This window comes from Phaseolus vulgaris, chromosome 4 (assembly GCF_000499845.2).
Source record: "Phaseolus vulgaris cultivar G19833 chromosome 4, P. vulgaris v2.0, whole genome shotgun sequence".
NCBI lineage: Eukaryota > Viridiplantae > Streptophyta > Magnoliopsida > Fabales > Fabaceae > Phaseolus > Phaseolus vulgaris.
The window spans coordinates 5699937-5718798 of record NC_023756.2 but is presented as its reverse complement, the minus strand read 5'-3'; the positions used below and the strand labels follow the sequence as shown (position 1 = coordinate 5718798).

At 29.8% G+C, this 18862-nt stretch overlaps 3 protein-coding genes across 3 annotated transcripts; all 3 read left to right on the top strand.

Annotated features, from left to right (window-relative positions):
* Nucleotides 1–3276: 3276 nt before the first annotated feature.
* LOC137836393 (stress-induced protein KIN2-like) lies at nucleotides 3277–4024 on the top strand. Its single transcript, XM_068645119.1, has 3 exons — nucleotides 3277–3376; nucleotides 3468–3536; nucleotides 3813–4024. The coding sequence occupies exons 1-3, from the start codon at nucleotides 3323–3325 to the stop codon at nucleotides 3885–3887; spliced, it is 198 nt and encodes a 65-aa protein (XP_068501220.1). The 5' UTR covers nucleotides 3277–3322; the 3' UTR covers nucleotides 3888–4024.
* A 4893-nt stretch (nucleotides 4025–8917) lies between these two features.
* Nucleotides 8918–9844, top strand: LOC137836392 (stress-induced protein KIN2-like). Its single transcript, XM_068645118.1, has 3 exons — nucleotides 8918–9013; nucleotides 9100–9168; nucleotides 9469–9844. The coding sequence occupies exons 1-3, from the start codon at nucleotides 8960–8962 to the stop codon at nucleotides 9541–9543; spliced, it is 198 nt and encodes a 65-aa protein (XP_068501219.1). The 5' UTR covers nucleotides 8918–8959; the 3' UTR covers nucleotides 9544–9844.
* A 7245-nt stretch (nucleotides 9845–17089) lies between these two features.
* LOC137836391 (stress-induced protein KIN2-like) lies at nucleotides 17090–17906 on the top strand. Its single transcript, XM_068645117.1, has 3 exons — nucleotides 17090–17204; nucleotides 17296–17364; nucleotides 17637–17906. The coding sequence occupies exons 1-3, from the start codon at nucleotides 17151–17153 to the stop codon at nucleotides 17709–17711; spliced, it is 198 nt and encodes a 65-aa protein (XP_068501218.1). The 5' UTR covers nucleotides 17090–17150; the 3' UTR covers nucleotides 17712–17906.
* Nucleotides 17907–18862: the final 956 nt, after the last annotated feature.

Sequence of the window (18862 nt, the reverse complement as noted above, 5' to 3'; positions counted from 1 at the left end):
AATGTTGTATTTGATTTCTTTTATTTCTAAGTGTTACATTTTTTTTTCTCAGCAAAAAATAAATAAAATAAAATGAAACACTTCATGGGTGTTTCAACCCTTATACGTAAAGCTCAAAGCCTCTTACCTAGAATGCCATAAGCGAAAAACAAAAAACTGCAACACTATAATTATAAAATTGTCTTATAAATGTAAATAGATAGTAGGATGTATTTGTAAATCCTTTCACCTTTTTTAAATTCCCTTAAGGAAATGAGTGTTTAGATTTCATAATGTCCCTTAAAATAACATTCTTTCCTTATTACAATAAAAAGTGACCTTTATTATTTATAGAATACTAAAAAAAGTCAAAAGTAGTTTAGTTAAAAATTATACTTGTATGTTTTATCTCATGTGGAGATTAGAGTGATATCCATAAGTAGTTTTTTGTACTCATGTAAGTCAGAAGTAGTATTAAAACAACTCTTGTAATCTTCTTGTTATAGTGGAACATTTTAGATGTTTCTTAAAGAAGAAATATGCATAACTCAAGTGAATCAACATAAAAATAACAAATTTTCATTGCTTTTGTCCATTACATGCTTTGCTTTGATGACCATTTTATTCTTATATATTATAAGTTTTGCGTAAAATATTTTAAATTTTAATTTTTGAACTATTAGAGGATCACATCAAATATCAACCCATAGTGTCTTTTGAATTTTTTTATAAAAAGTTTTAAGCTCTAATGAAACCCCCTCCCTTCCCTTCTCACTCTAGAGCTAACATATTCTTTTCACCTTTTTTTTTAAACATTTTACATTTTATATCTTCTTCATTAGATTGATGGTCCGTACCAAAACTTGATTAAAGTATTATTTGAAAAAAAAAATATTAGCATTTCCATATGAAAAAAATGTAATTCGTCATAAGTTAAAATTAGTTTATATACAATTTAAAATTTCAAAGAAGTTACATGTGATATCTTTTGCAAATTACATTGTTCATAAGTTAATTTTTATTTTATTTTTCTTATCATTTCTTCTCCTAAAAGTCCTTATAGAGAAACTTGTTCAAATAGACCTCACATAAATGATAAAGAATCTAAATCAATCTCAATTCTTTCTCTTATCAAACTAAATATTGGCCTCTACGTTATGAGGATCAAGTTTCTATATTTAAAAAAAAAATTTAAATAATAATAAACTTAGTAATGATTTAAAACTAATGTTAAAATTTATATTTTAAAATAGAAAAAAAAGGTAAAAGCACAAGTAAAATGTTACCTACAATAATGAAAAAGAGAGGTTTTATGTTACATTTATTATATTAGTTGTCCAAAAATCCTAGTTAGTAAATTAGCAATGACATTTTTCTAATTTAGAGTAAACTTTCAACATCAATTAAGCTAGATCCAATGTGGAAAGTCTTCACTCTCCCAACCTCATGTAGTTTTGACGATATGTGGTTGGAGTTGTCAATTAAGGAAAAATAGATGGGGGAAGCCAATTGAGAAGATTGTGGAGCAGAATCCAATTGTTAAGACAATACTAGAACTATGTCCTCTGGATATTGAGAAGAAGGAAACATAATAAAAAATAAAACTCATGTTAAAGACACCCTATACCGTAAATCCTAAACCCTGAATTCTAAATTTAAATAAAACTCATATAACAATATAGTGGATCAAGTATCAACCCTCAGTCACAAAAAGATAAATGTTAAATTTACAGTGAAAAAACCCTAATACAACCATGGTAATCCTACTAGTTTTAAACTACATCCATAAACAAATAAATAATAAAGAAATTTAATACCAAAAAAAGGCAACATAGAACCTAAATTTCATTTGCAAATACTCAATTTTGTCTAATCGAACTACAACTACTTGCATCTACCTTAATTATATGTAACCCCATCTAATCAAACACTACAAGAAAATCATAGATAAAAACCAATTTTAGACACAAAAAATAATTAGTTGCTATAGTGACCAAATTAGAGACTATTTTGGAGACTAAAAATATTTTTGGTTTCTAAATTAGTTTCTATTATTGTTAAATGGTTTCTAAATTGGTATCTAATTAGCTACTAAGATTTTTGTTACCAAATTTATAATTTAAATAATTGGAAGTTAAAACCTTGGTAGCTAATTAGATATCAATTTAGAAACTATTTAACAATAATAGAAACTAATTTAGAAACCAATTTTTTTTAATCTTTAAAATGGTATATAATTTGGTCACTATAACAACTAATTATTTTTTGTCTCTAAAATTAGTTTCTATTTAATGATTTTCTTGTAGTGAAAACAATTACGCGCAAACAACACAAACAAATTGGCCATGCAAATCCACCCACAATGGAGGTACTTTTCCAAACACAACACAAAATGCAACTAAACAAAAACAAACCACTCCTGAACATAAAAATGACACCTTTCTTTGAGCCAATATTAGGGTTTTAAGGATTATGTTGACGAAAACGACTCTGACAATGGAAACACTTCAACATCCACCACCCAACTACCTTTTCATCGTTGAGACAAAGGAACAAAACTCCTCATCCACACAATGACCAACCTTGGAAGAATACAACCACGACCCACTGTACCACGACCCACCACGTCGAGAATCCTAACATACCTACCATGATCAATAGTGTTAGGTAGAGAAGAAATTATATAACAGAGTATAACGAAAAGGGAAAACGCAAATTCTAAAATGGAGAAAAAAGAAAGTCGTTTTACCAATTTATTTTAAACAAAACTTTGAAATCAGAGTGGGACTATTAATTTCTAAAATTTTATTACTTTTTGTCACATCAACAATTGTCAAGTCCTACTACACTTTCTAGTACCGACATATCAGAAATTTTATACTAAACTTGTATTTTATTATTATAGCTAAGCTTTCCAATAATATACCAATATATTATAAATACCTTGGATAGATTGACTAATGAACATATATTAAAATATCAAAGATTATAAAATCAAATTAAGATTTTCGTATTATTAGCACATAAGATTATAACTCGTCCAAGAAAATGTATGAGAGATTGAATGATAAATGAATGACTCTCCTCCACATGCATATATATGTAGATCAAACGTGCAAAATCAACTTTCCAACATTAGCTTGACATGTGCCCTTCGAAACACAAGTGAAGGAGAAAATTATGAATCATAATTTGTGTTAGAAAACGTGAGAAGAACAAACACTTGTCAAAAAATGCAATGGATTGAGAAACTATATAAGTTACAACAAAGAGTGAGAAAATATGCATAACAAAAATTAAAAGTAATATCACTTGATTTTTCATTAACATTTTAAAACACAAGATGGACTCCCAAAACATGAGCTACAATGCTGGACAAGCCAAGGGCCAAGCTCAGGTCTGCCTTTAATTTTATGTTTTTAGTCTCTGCATCTGCATGCATGCTCAATATTGAGAATTCATAAACAAGTGTTTGTGTGGTATGGTAGGAAAAGGCTAGCAACATGATGGACAAGGCTAGCAATGTTGCACAATCTGCTCAAGACTCCATGCAACAGGTTCTTATATGTTTTATTTCTCAAAAAATTTGTCTAAATCAAATAGATTAAGAATCATGTGATAATATTCATGATCAATATATATTTACATATTCATTAATAATTCTTACAACGTAAAGATTTTTACATGATTTTTCAATTACAAATTAATATGCACGATATGTTTATCATATCTTACAGTAGGTAAACTGAAAGTTATATTTACTTCGATTTCTTATTGGTTCAATAATATAAACACATTTTATATTAAAAGTGAGTCTATTTTTTTGTGTATAGGCTGGACAACAAATGCAGCAAAAAGCACAAGGAGCTGCTGATTCTGTGAAGAGTGCAACAGGGCTGAACAATTAATGAAGCAAATTGAATCTTAATTATGTTGGACTTGGTCTCCTTTCAAATAAACCTGAAACATTGTAAAATAAATGCGACAATACGATCAAGCATATGAGATGTGATTGCTTATAATAAAGACTATTGTTGTTTGCGTATCTAATGTCTTTATTTTATTGTAGCTTGATTTTACAAATATGCATATTTCATAACATATACTTATTGTTAGATAAAACCAAATCCATTTCAATATTCTTAACTATTTTTCATGAGATTGCATTGGATCTTATGTATCTAGCTATTCACAATTGATATTATATACACTTTCGTTTTACTAGTGAAAAAAAAGAAATATATGTCAACATCTTCTAAAATGATAATTAGCGAGATGATTAATGTTGGATAAAATGATGATCAACAAGAAAAATATACAATTTCACTTAGCTCTTAAATTTCTCTTAATCAACTATATTTTTCATATATACTTTTCATATGAGTAAATTTTGTACAAACAATCTTTGATCTATCTAATTCGGGTGTGTTTTTAACTTTTGTTTTGTTTCGCCACAATAATATGATTCATTATTTTATGGTTATCTGAACTTGATTCTAAAATATTTTGTATTTAGACAAAAAATTAAAATTCACTTTGAGTTTCTTTTACTAAAAAAAGTTTATCTAATTGTTGAATGACTTGTAAACAAGTTAAAATCCCAATCCTACAATTTGCTTAAAATCCTATTACGCAAGCAATTTGGGTACAAAACATTATTTGTTTTCTTTTTGTTATTTAGTGAATTGAAACATTTTTAACTTAATCAGGTTACCATTTTACCCTGAAGTATAAAAAATGGTATTTTATCATCAATTTCATTTATCTTTTAATAAATAAAAACTCAATTTAGTTTTTTATATTAACGTGATAAATTTGTTTTCATTCGAGATCGAAATAGGTGAGGTCACCCATTTCTTTTATTATTTTAAAATTAAAAGTTATAATACACTTAATCTAGGTTTCATAAGTTAGATTTGGTTTATTTGTTTCTTACAAATGTTTTTAGCTTTTGTATGAATTTGGTTTAGTGAGTCATGTGTTTGTATTTTTTTTTTATGATTTTTACACAATATGACTTATAATTGATGATTTTGAGGTGAGTTTAACTAAGATGTCAATTAAAGTGCACAAAAGTTGATTCACGAATTCTAATTAACATTTTGACACAACAAACCAAACATTTTCTAAGAATATATGTTAGATTTAGTGTTGTGAGTGCAAGAAAGGGGTGTTCATAACGTAAGTTACTTTATACATGTGAATTTTAGTGCAAAAAGACAATTTTTATAAGGAGCTTCCAACGCTTGACAAAGCTTTGACATGCACACAATATATCAGTAAAAAACTATTAATGGTCTTATGAAACACATTTATAAATAAAAGTTTTTGTCATCAACTAATAGTATTATATATATAGACTCACAACTTGATTAACATGTTGTATTTTATTTTTTTCTTATTTCTAAGTGTCATAAGACTCTCTTATAATTGAAAATAGATAGTACGATGTATTTGTAAATCCTTTCACTTTTCTGATATTCCCTCGAGAAAATGAGTGTTTAAATTTCATAACATCTTAAAAAAAATTTCTTTGCTTCTTAAAAATAACATTCTTTCCTTGTTACACTCAGAAGTCAAATATATAGAGTACTAGAGAAAAGCCAAAAGTAGCTTAGTGAAAAATTAACACTTGTATTTTATCTCATGTGGAGATTAAAGACATATACAGAAGTAGCTTTCTGAGCTTATGCAAGTTAAAAGTAGTAGTAAAAACTACTTCTACAATCTTCTTATTTTAGTGGACCATTTAAGAAGTTTCTTATTGGAGAAATAGGCAAAACCAAGTGAGCCAACATAAAAAAAAAAAAAAGCTAATTTTCATTGTTTTTTCTATTACATGCTTACATGGCCATCTCAGAAAAACAAGAAAAAATGTAATTCATCGTAAGTTAAAATTTGTTTATAAAAAAGTTCAAAGGAGTTACATAAGATATCTTTTACAAATCACTTTGTTCATAAGTTTATTTTTATTTTTATTTTTCTTACCATTTTTTCTCCTAAAAATCTTTACTGAGAAACTCATTCAAACATAGCTAAATAAAAATAAAGAATCCAAACCATTCTCAACTCTTTCTTTAATCAAACTAAATGTTGGCCTATAAGATCTAAGGATCAAGTTTCTATATTTTTTAAAAATTATAAAATCATAATAAACTTAGTGATGATTTAGAACTACTACCTTTTTAAAAATAATGTGAAAATTTATATTTTAAAATTAAAATAGAAAATAAAAGCACAAGTAAAATGTTATCTACAATAGTACAAAAGAGTGGTTCTATGTCATATTTAATATGTTAGTTATCCAAAAATCCTATATAGAAAATTCACAGTGGAATTTTTCTGATTTAGAGTAGACTTTCAACATCAATTGACCTAGGTCCAATGTGGAAAGTCTTTTGTCTCCCAACCTCATGTAGATCTTAAGGATATGTGTTGCTTTCTATATGCATACTTTTTCTCGTAGCAATAAAGTTCTACATCCTCTTTGATGGGAAAAACGCATGCGAAAGCAACACACACAATCACGAATCAACTGTAGAAAATAAACAACACATGATTTAGCGTGGTTCGGTCGCCAACTGCAACCTACATCCACACGGACAACTATTAGGTTTTCATTATGTCCTGTTGATCACCAATTATCTCTTTAAATATAAATTATAAAGAGGACACAATGATTAAGCCCACTCACTAAACATGGTGTCTAGTCAGCCCAACCCAATTGGTCTTTGCTCATACCCAACACTCTTCTTGTTAGATGAGAGTTTCCTTTACTAGGTTGGATTAAAATTAACACTTGATTTTAACTTTGTTAAATGTCTTCTTTTATTTCAAATATTATGTCCATAACAAAATTTGAACTAAAAGAATTTGTTTAAGCAGTTACGGTTGAAGTTCTTAGTTGAGGTTAAATAGATGAAGAAGTCAATTAAGAAGAGTATGAAGGAGAATCCAGTTTTTAAGCCAATAGTAGAACTTCGTCCACCTACTACTGAGAATAAGGAAACATAATAAGAAAGAAAATCCATGCTGAAGACACCAACCACTGTCACATAGATTACAAAAATGAAAATAATTTACTATTGGTGTCGACTTAAGCACCACGATGTCTCTACTAGTAGCAAAAACTTTGGTAGCTAATTAGATACCAATTTAGAAACTATTTAACAATAATATAAAATAATTTAGAAACCAATTTTTTTTTAGCCTCTAAAATGATCTTTAATTTAGTCAATATAACAACTACTTATTTTTTTTATCTCTAAATTGATTTTTATTTAATAATTTTCTTGTAGTGCAAAGAAGTTTTGAATAGATGCTACCTTACTTTCATTTAGAGAAAACCACATTACTATGAAAAGTTGTAATTTTTAGTGAGGGATCATACAAGGTAAATTGTCAATGACCGAGAGTTATATTTATTGTAAATTAATTAGGATTGATAGATGTAAACATATAGATAGGACATTGTGGAATCAATTTTTCTGTAATTTCCTATTAAAACTTTCTCAACCAAAATTCTCTATAGGAAAACAAGATTGAGGTAAAAAGAATACATTTAAAACATCAAATCAAATGACTAATTATTTTATATCTCTAAATTAATTGTTATTTCATGATTTTTTTAGTGCATCATTCAACTATCTTTTCACCTCTGAGACGAAGGAACACAATGTTGGAGATCCCACATCGACTAGAGATTAGAGCCTTTCATTGTATATAAGTGGGTGCAAACCTCACTCCATTGAGCCGGTTTTATGGGGTTGAGTTAGGCTTAAAGTCCACTTCGTAACATGGTATCAGAGTCATTTCGAGCCTATCCTAGCGAGTATTTGTTGGGCCTATCGTGCCACCCGTTATCGGGCCGCTATCGGACCACCCATAATATATAGTCCCACGCACGAGTTGGCAGTCTCGGCATGAGGGGGGGTGTTGGAGATCCCACATCGACTAGAGATTAGAGCCTTTCATTGTATATAAGTGGGTGCAAACCTCACTCCATTGAGCCGGTTTTATGGGGTTGAGTTAGGCTTAAAGTCCACTTCGTAACACACAACTCTGCCCACCATAGTAAACACCATTATCAGTGTTGGAAGAAAATGATCGTACCACACAAAACTGCCACCCATCACACAATACCACCACCATGATGATTAACCTCAACACATCTACCATGATCAATCGCACCAACTATAGAAGATATCAAATAGTAGAGCAGACACTAAAGTGGGAAAATTCAAATAGTGCTAATACTTTGACACTCCAAATAGTAAATATACTCATTTAACATACCAATAAAATAATATTTTAATTATATTCACTTTATTTTTTAATTTAAAATATTATTATAAAGGGTTTTGAAATGAATGTTTTCTACTATTTAGGGCGTTAAACAATCTTTTCCCAAACAGAATTGAGAAAGACAATTTTTCAAATTAATTTGAACTAAACTTGAAATTGGTGTGGGCCCACTAATTTCTAAAATATTATTATTTTTTATCACATTAGCGATAACTTGTATTGTTTACCATTATAGCTAAGTTTTATCAGTTGTATACCAATATATCATATGTACCTTGGATAAGTTGACTAATGAACATATATCTTAAAATATCAAAGATCGTAAAATGAAATTAAAATATCCGTATTATTAGCACAAGATTAGAACTCGTCCAAGAAAAGGTATGAGAGATAGGAATTATAAATGAATGACTCTCCTCCACATGCATACCTATGCTGATAAAAAATGCAAAAGCTACTTTCCAAAATTAGCTTGACATGTGTCCTTGGAAACGCAAGTGAAGGAGAAAAGTGTGAATAAGAATTTGTCTAAGAAAACATGAAAAAAAAACAAACACTTGTCGAAAGATGCAATGGACTAAGAAACTATATAAATTACAACAAAGAGTAGGAAAATATGCATTAAAAAATTAAAACTAACATCACTTGATTTTTCATTAACATTTTAAAACATAAGATGGATTCCCAAAACATGAGCTACAATGCTGGACAAGCCAAGGGCCAAGCTCAGGTCTGCCTTTAACTTTGTTTTTCTAGTCTCTCATTGTGCATGCATGCTCAATATTGAGAACTCATAGACAAGTGTTTGTGTGGCAGGAAAAGGCTAGCAACATATTGGACAAGGCTAGCAATGTTGCTCAATCCGCTCAAGACTCCATGCAACAAGTTTGTATATGTTTTATTTCTCAATTTTTTTGTCTAAATCAAATAGATTAATAATCATTTGATAACATTCATATTCAATCCATATTTATAATATTCATTAATAACTCTTACAATGTAAAGAGTTTTACAAGATTAATGTAAAGAGTTTTACAAGATTGTTCAATTACAAATTAATATACACGATATGTTTATTAAATATTATAGTAGGTAAATTGAAAGGCATATTTATTATGATTTATGATTGGTTCAATAATATAAACACATCTTATACTAAAAGTGACTCTATTTTGTTATGTATAGGGTGGGCAGCAAATGCAACAAAAAGCACAAGGAGCTGTTGATTCTGTGAAGAGTGCAACAGGGATGAACAACTAATGATGAAAACTGAATCTTAATTATAATGTGCTTGGTTTCCCTTCAAATAAACTTGAAACATCATTCTTTTTTTTTTTTCAAATGTATTCATCTTAATTTCATTTTTTCATAAGCATGATTCCATTTTATTTAAAATGTAATAATTTTCCTTTGATTAGAGAAACCAGTCTCATAAATAATCACGATTCAAGTTTTACATTTGAATGATTGTAAAATATTTCAGAAACACACTATTAATAGCAAAAAGTTACAATAAAAATTGTGATCCAAAACATTTTAGAATAAATGTTGCAATACGATCAAGCTTATGGGACATGGTTGTGTATAATGAAGAATAAATGTTTGCTTATCTCGTTCTTTTATTTTATTGTAGCTTGATTTTATAAATCTGCATATTGCATATATTGTTAGAGAAAACCAGATTCATTTCAATAATATTAACTATTTTCATAAGATAACATTGGAGTATATATATCTAGCTATTCAAAATTAATAATATATATAAGTTCATGTTTATTATTGGAAAAAATATATTTTCGTCTACGATTTATGTATGCTAAAATGATAACCAACAAGATGATTCACGACGGATAAAATGATGACCGACAAGAAAAATACAGAGTCACTTAATACTTAAATTTATCTTAATCAACTAAATGTTTCATATGAGAAAATTTTGTATAAATAATCTTTTATCTATCACAATCTTTTATCTATCTAGTGTATGTGTGTTTTTAAATTTTGTTTTGTTTCTCTACAAGAATGGGATTTATTTTTTATGGTTATATGAATATGATTCTAAAATATTTGGTATTAAGAAAAAGAATGAAAATTCACTTTGAGTTCCTTTTACTACAAAAACAAGTTTATCCATTAGTTAAATAACTTGAACAAGTTAAAACCTTAATCCAACAATTTCCTTAAAACACAAAGAATTTTTTTTAATTTTGTTCTTGGGTGAATGGAAACATTTTTAACATAATCAAATTACAATTGTACCATGAAATACAAAAAATAGTCTTTTATTTATTTTCTTCAGTTTACTTTATCTTTTAATAAAAAACTTAATTTAGTTTCTTATACTTTAGAACTTTATTGTGATAATTTTTTTTCCAATTGAAACCGAAAAAGGTGAGGTCGCGTATTTTTTTATCATTTTAAAATTGAGATGTTGGATTTGGGTTATTTATTTCTTAGAAATGTTGTTTTATTTTTTATACAATTGTTGCAGTCACTCATGTGTTTGTACATTTTTATGGTTTTTACACAAGATGACATATAATTGTTGATTTTGAGCTATCAACTTAATTATTGAGAAGGAACTAGCTTATTCTATCAATGCCCTAAAAGAGGGCTTGGATCAAGTAAAGAAACTTGAAGTTTGGTTGCATATGTGAACATTGATCCTACCTTACTCTCATTTAGAGAAACACGCATTAGTAATAAAATTTGTATTTTTTGGACTGATAATGTATTAACTTTATAATCTTTTATAATGAAAAAGTTATTTTTGTGGTATCATGGTGTTTTTTTTATTTTACATGTTTTCTTTTCTAAGCATTGTACATGTTGTGATAAGGAGAGATCATACAGGATAAAATGTCATTGACCGACCAAGGTGTTACATTTATTGTAAATTACAAAGGATTTTATATGTAGACATATAGATAGGACAATGCTGAATTGGTTTCATTGAAGTGCCTTATTAAAACATTGTCGACCAAAATTCTCATTAAGGAAAAAATAATTTGGGTACAAAAGAATACATTTAAATTGTTTACATTTAGTTCAAATAAAACATCAAATGTGTATTGATAACTCTCAATTTTCTTATGTTTTTATAGAGTAATTGCATTTTATTTGGGTTTCTTTTATATTTATTTCTTATTTTTTAGATTAGATTTTTACTTTCTTTGAAATAAAAGAGTTTCTAAAAAATGACTTAAAAATGACTTTTGTAGCTTATATTTGGTTCAATTCATCTAATACAATGTTTTAACCTTTTGAAAATCAAATTTGAAGATGGAATTGACCCAAGAATTGTGGAAGAAGCTGCTGAAGCAATGGAACTTCAAAATCGAGAGCTAAAATGTTGAAATGGTGTAGAAACATGCACCAGACGGTCAACGCTTTGCTAAAATGGGCAAAAGACAGTCAACATCAACAATAATTGGATCTAGAAGATCAACAATGTTTGTAAAGAGAAAGCACATAAGTCAATTAGGATGTAATTGGGAATTGGGGATCATTAACTGTCAAAGTTGAAACTCATTTCAATTTAGAAACTCTATGAATAAGATTTAAAAAAAACAAAGGGAGAGAGGGGGGTTGACAAAAAAAGTACAAAGTAGTTTTAGTTTAGTTTCCTGTTATTAGTTTTCTATTTTGAAAAGTGATTTCTAATAAAAGTTCTTTGTTTTCTTATATTTTTTTTTCCGTAGTTTCTTTTTCTCTTCGTGTTTTATCCTCAACCCCACCTCCTTAATTAATAATTGTGGTGAAAGTGTGGAACAAAGACAAACTATAGATAGAAAAGTTATCAAAATAATCGATACGAGTCATCTACCAGCACATCCTCAACCCCACCTCCTTAATTAATAATTGTGGTGAAAGTGTGGAACAAAGACAAACTATAGATAGAAAAGTTGTCAAAATAATCGATACGAGTCATCTACCAGCACACAAATCCAAGTAGTTCACTTGAGCTTTACTCAACCCACAAGGAGACTTTGGTTAAGGAAAGAAACCTTTTCTTGGAGTGCTTCTTTCTTTTTCTTTCATTTGGCCATGATCAATCTTTTATGCTAACTTGTTTTCTCTAATTGTTTGTTCATTGTGTTTTTGTGTTTGTTTGATAATATGGATCATCTTTCTAGTGGTGAATCATCTAAACAACATTCTCCTAAAAAAGGTTTCCTAATTGGAGAATTGAAGGAAGCTAAAAGAACCATTGCACAAAAAGAGGAGGCATTAAGACAAATGGAGGAAAGAATTCAAAGATTGGAAATGCAACATGAAAGACCTCTAAGACATAGAAGACAACATCATAGATATGAATCAAGAAGTTCTCACAGTTATGGTAGCTATGATGAAGAAACTGAATGGAGGAGACATCCATATGAAGAGAGGCGCCAAAATGTGGCTAAGCCTTATTTTCCATTTGTAAAATTACCTAGTTTTAAGGGAGATGGCGATCCTAATGTGTATTTAGGATGGGAAGCTAAATGTGAACAAATTTTTAATGTACATGAGGTCCAAGATGACCAAAAGGTAAAGTTAGCCTCCCTAGAATTTTTAGACTATGCCATACAATGGTGGCATAAACTTGTAATGGACATTGGGCTAAACAAGAAACCACCCGTGGTTTCTTGGAATGATTTAAAAGAATGCATACGCGCTAAATTTGTGCCTCCATATTATAGGAAAGACATTTCGTTGAAACTCCAAAGGTTTCATCAAGGCACGCTTAGTCTGGATGCTTATTTTAAAGAACTTAAAATGCTTTTAACTAATATAAACATGCATGAAGTGAGGAGTCCAAAATGGATCGCTTTGTAAGTTGTCTTAAAAGGGAAATCTAAGATGTGGTAAAATTGCATGAATATTCTTCTTTAGAAAATTTGGTTCACCTTGCCATCAAGGTAGAATCCCAACTTTCAAAGAAAAACTCTTTTAAAATATCTCACAGTGATGGCTTTTACCACACATCTTGGACAAATAAACAAAATTCTACTTCAACTTTTCCCTCCAATTTTAAAAAGGAGTCCACTTACAAACCCAAAGATCCAAAATCTTCACCTTCAACTCCTATATCACCTACCAAAACCTCGAGTAAAAAATGTTTTAAATGTTTAGGTTTTGGTCATATAGTCGCAAATTGTCCAACAAAGAGAACCATGATGGTTAAGGAGGGCCAAGTAGTTAGTGAACATAGTGATAACTCATCTAGATCTAACTCCCCTTCCTCTTCAAAAATCCTTAGTGAATATGAGTGTGAAATACCTTGTGAAGGTGACTTATTGATGATAACGCGAATGTTGGGCACAATTCCAAAACCTTTGGATGATACCCAAAGAGAAAATATTTTTCACACCCGCTGTCTTATCACCAACAAGTTATGTTCCTTGATTATTGATTGGGGTAGTTGTACTAATGTGGCTAGTACAAGAGTTGTGGAGAAGTTAGCCTTACCCACTATCTCTTATACCATGCCCTATAAATTACAATGGCTTAGTGCCGAAGGTGAAATCATGGTTAACAAACAAGTCCTCATAAACTTTTCGATAGGAAAGTGTAAAGATGAGGTTTTATGTGATGTTGTGCCCATGGAAGCAACTCATGTTCTTTTAGGAAGGCCTTGGCAATATGATAGACATGTTTTACGTGATGGCCTATCCAACACAATGTCTTTTTCCTTCCAAGGGCGCAAGGTTACCTTAAAACTCCTCTCTCTCCACAAGGTCAATGAGGACCAAATAAAAATGAAAACTAAAAGAGATAATGAGAAAGCAAAAGAAAGAAATGATAAATTGAGTCACACTATTTTATCAACTAAATCACTAATGTTGACTCGTGCTATGCCTCAAGTTGAACCTCCAAGGTATTCTTCTTCTTTGTCTTATTCATTACCCAAAGTTCCTACTGCCACACCATATTGGATAAATAATGTTAAGGATGATTTTTACTTACCTCTTAATGGTTTTCACCTTTTAAGAGGATTTTTTCCAAAGAATATCATCATTCCCAAACAATCTTTTCCAACATGGTCTGTTTATAGGACATCTTTTTCTGAACTCCCAACGTTTCAAGATGCTAAGTCAAGTTTGCCTATCTCTTCTTGCGTTCTCTTATCTAATTGCAATCTGACTTTGTCTTATGCAGGAGTACTAAATTCGTGGTCGAATTTTCTTCAACTTGGAGGGCATGATGTGATCCAAAAATACATAAAGATGACCAAGGATGCTACACTCACTAGTACAAAAATAAGAAAAGAACGCTCCTTATTTAATGCGGTTCAGCGCTTAAACGCATTTGTAAAAAATACAGTGGCATTTTTGAAATTATTTTGATTTACAAATGCGGTTATTTAAATAACCGCATTTGTAAATCAAGAGCTTCCATTTACAAATGCGGTTATTTGAATAACCGCATTTGTAAATCAAAACGCTTGATTTACAAATGCGGTTATTTAAATAACCGCATTTGTAAATCAAAAAGCTTGATTTACAAATGCGGTTATTTAAATAACCGCATTTGTAAATGATTTTTACCCTAAAAATTTTAGGCGCTCAACAGTTTCGTTCATTCTTCGTTTGCGCTCATATATGTTCTTCGTTTTCTCTGGTTGCGAAGTTCTTCATTTTCGAAGGTACGTAACTGCATTGCCCCTTATTCTCTTGTTTCCATTGCTCCTAACAACTGCATTGAACTCCAATGGCTTTCGCTTTCCATATTGCTTTCGTTTTTAATGGGTTTCGCTTTGCATTTTGAAGGTGTACTCTTCCATTGCTTCCGCCGCTGTCGCATTTCGCTCTCGCCGCTCCGCCACCGCTTCCGCCGCCGCACTCGCCGCAGCTGCCGTGTTTCCTCTTCTCCCCTTCCACTCTTCACCAACAACGTGCCCCTAAAACCCCAGCTCATTCAGAAGAATATACAAATGCGAGCTCATTCAAAAGAATATACAAATGCGGTTATTTGAAATAACCGCATTCGTAAATCGCATTTACAAATGCGGCTCTATAGCCGCATTTGTATTTCTCTGATTTACAACTGCGTGCTGATCAAATGCGGCTCTATAACCGCATTTGTAAATGTAAAATAGCCGCATTTGATTAGCATTTCTGCGCTAGTGACTTGAAGGGTCATCTCAACAAGCAAATAAAGACCTCGTTAATAGGAGAAATGGACAAAGCCCAAAGCATTTGAAGTTCTTCTTATTAGTCTTCTCAAAAGATGAGGTCCAAGCCAATTAATATCTTTTGTAATATTTTTAGAATAGTTTCAAGACAGAACATTAAAAGGGTAGTAGGAAAAGTCACTTTTCTAGAATAAGAAAGTGACTTGAAAAGGGGTGGCATTTACCTTGTCTTTTCATATGCCTTGCCTTTTCATTTACAAGTGACTCTTCATGTATTTTTACCTTTTCATGACCGGTCCTCTATGCCTATATAAAGAGGAGCCTTGCTTTTGTAAACATAAGTTGAATATTGAAATTGAAAGTGAAGTTACTCTCTTGAATTTGAGTGGTTTCTTTGTGAGACTTGCTCTCCTTCTCTTTGTCTTATCTTGTGGGTCTTGGGAATCCTCAAGTGGCGACACTCTCACTCATCTTGGAGCCTTCCACCATCCAAGTGGCGTGATCACTCCCATTGTCTTCAACCACATAAGTTTCTTCAACTCTTTATCTTCTTCTTCCATACCCATTCTATATCAAAAACTCTAAAACATGTTTTGTTTCTTGTTCTTGATTTTCAATCGGTCAAATGTTGCTATTGAATGTTTCTAATCAATAGTTTGTCATTGGTTCTTGTTTTAATCGGTTGAAATTACTTGTTGATGTTCTATTCGGTTCATGTTCTTGAAATGGGTTTCCCATGGGTTTCTTGATTTGTGTTCTTGAAATGGGTTTCTTGATTTGTGTTCTTGAAATGAGTTTCTAATGGGTTTCTTGATTTGTGTTCTTAAATTTCTTGTAGAATCTTGATCCAATTCTTGAAAGTGTCATATGATGTTCCATCTTCTAATCAACTCACATCAGCAACTAAACAAAAACAAACTACTCTAGGCACAAAAATAATACCTTTCTTTGAGCCAAATTTAGGGTTTCGAGGATTATGGTGACGACAACGAATCTAGAAATATCAACACTCAAACAACCACCACTAAAAGAAAATCATTAAATAACAACTAATTTTGAAACCAAAAACAATTATTCATTATATTAATTAAGTTAGATATTATTTTGTAAACTAAAAAACTATTCGTATATAAAGTAGTTTCTAATATTAATAAAAAATTTAAAAAATAGTTTCTAAAATGGTATATAATATTAACTATCAATGTTTTAGCTACTAATTAGTTTAGATTCTAAATTAGTCTTTAGTTAAATTAGTGACTCTTATTCTTAACATATCGTAACTCTTATACTAAACTTGTATTTTACTATTATAGCTAAGTTTTATCGGTAGTGTACTAATATATTATACATATCTTTGATAAGTTGACTGAACATATATTAAAATATCAAATATTGTAAATTCAAATTAAAATTTGTGTATTATTAGCACATGAGATTAAAACTCGTCCAATCTAAGGTATGGGAGATTTGAATGATAGATGAATGATTCTCCTCCACATTCATATATATGTAAATAAAATGTGCAAAAGACTTTTTCCAAATTTAGCTTGACATGTGTCCTTAGAAACTCAAGCGAAGGAGAAAACTATGAATAAGAATTTGTGGAAAAAACGTGAAAAGAACGAACACTTGTCGAAAGATGCAATGCATTGAAAAACTATATAAATTACAACAAAGAGTGGGAAAAATAATGCATAAGATAAATTAAAACCAACATCACTTGATTTTTATTAACGTTTTAAAACACAAGATGGACTCCCAAAACATGAGCTACAATGCTGGACAAGCTAAGGGTCAAGCTCAGGTATGCCTTTAAATTTGTTTTTCTAGTCTCTTATTGTGCATGCATGCTCAATATTGAGAACTCATATACAAGTGTTTGTGTGGTATTGCAGGAAAAGGCTAGCAATGTGATGGACAAGGCTAGTAATGCTGCTCAATCTGCTCAAGACTCCATGCAACAGGTTCTTATATATGATTTATTCCCAACTTTTTGTCTAAATCAAATAGATTAATAATCATGTGATAAAATTCATGTTCAATCCATATTACAATATTCATTAATAACTCTCACAATGTAAAGAGATTTGCATGATTGTTCAATTACAAATTAATATACACGATATGTTTACTAAATCTTATAGTAGATAAATTGAAAGCCATATTTACTATAATTTATTATTGGTTCAATAACATAAACACATTTTATACTAAAAGTGTATTTTTTTGTGTATAGGCTGGGCAACAAATGCAACAAAAAGCACAAGGAGCTGTTGATTCTGTGAAGAGTGCAACTGGAATGAACCGCTAATGAAGCAAATTGAATCTTTATTATGTTGCACTTGGTTTCTCTTCAAATAAACTTGAAAGATCATTCTTTGTTTTTCAAATGTATTCATCTTATTTTCATTTTTCAGAAGCATGATTCCATTTTATTTCAAAATGTAATAATTTTCCTTTGATTAAAGAAACCAATTTCATTAATGATCACAATTCATGTTTCACATTTGAATGTTTGCAAATTACTTTAGAAAAACACTATTAATAATGAAAAGTTACAATAAAAATTGTGATCCAAAACATGTTAGAGTAAAGGTGGCAATACGATCAAGCTTATGGGATGTGATTGTGAATAATGAAGACTATTTGATGTTTTCTTATCTCGTACCTTTATTTTATTGTATCTTCATTTGATAAATTTGCATATTGCATGAAATATATTTATTGTTAGAGAAAACCAAATCCATTTCAACTATATTAACTATTTTTCATGAGATAACATTCGAACATATATGTATAACTATTCATAATTGATAATATATACAAGTTTGTGTTTATTGGTGAAAAAATATGTCGACAATTTAAGTATGCTAAAATGATAAACAACGTGATGATTCACGTCAGATAAAATGATGACCGATGAGAAAAATACACATGTAATTTAGTACTTAAATTTCTCTTAATCAACAAAATTTTTCATGAGTATATTTTCTATAAATAATCTTTGATCTATCTAGTGCATGTGTATTTGTAACTTTTGTTTTGTTTCTCCACAAGAGTATGATTCTTTTTTATGGTTATCTTAATTTGATTCTAAAATATTTGGTATTTAGAAAAAGAATTAAAATTAACTGATGTTGAATGACTTGTAAACAAGTTAAAACTTATATCCTATTACGCAAACAACTTGGCTACAAAACATTTGTTTTCTTTTTTTCTTGGGTGAATTGAAACATTTTTAACATAATCAAATTACAATTTTACCTTGAAATATAAAAAATACTCTTTTATTTATTTTCTTCGGTTTCATTTATCTTTGAATAAAATTTAGTTTATTATATTGTAGAACTTTAATGCGATAAATTTGTTTCCAATTGAGACCGAAATAGGTGAGATCACCCATTTTTTCTATTATTTTAAAATTAAAAATTATAATAAACTTAATTTGGGTTTCGAGAGTTA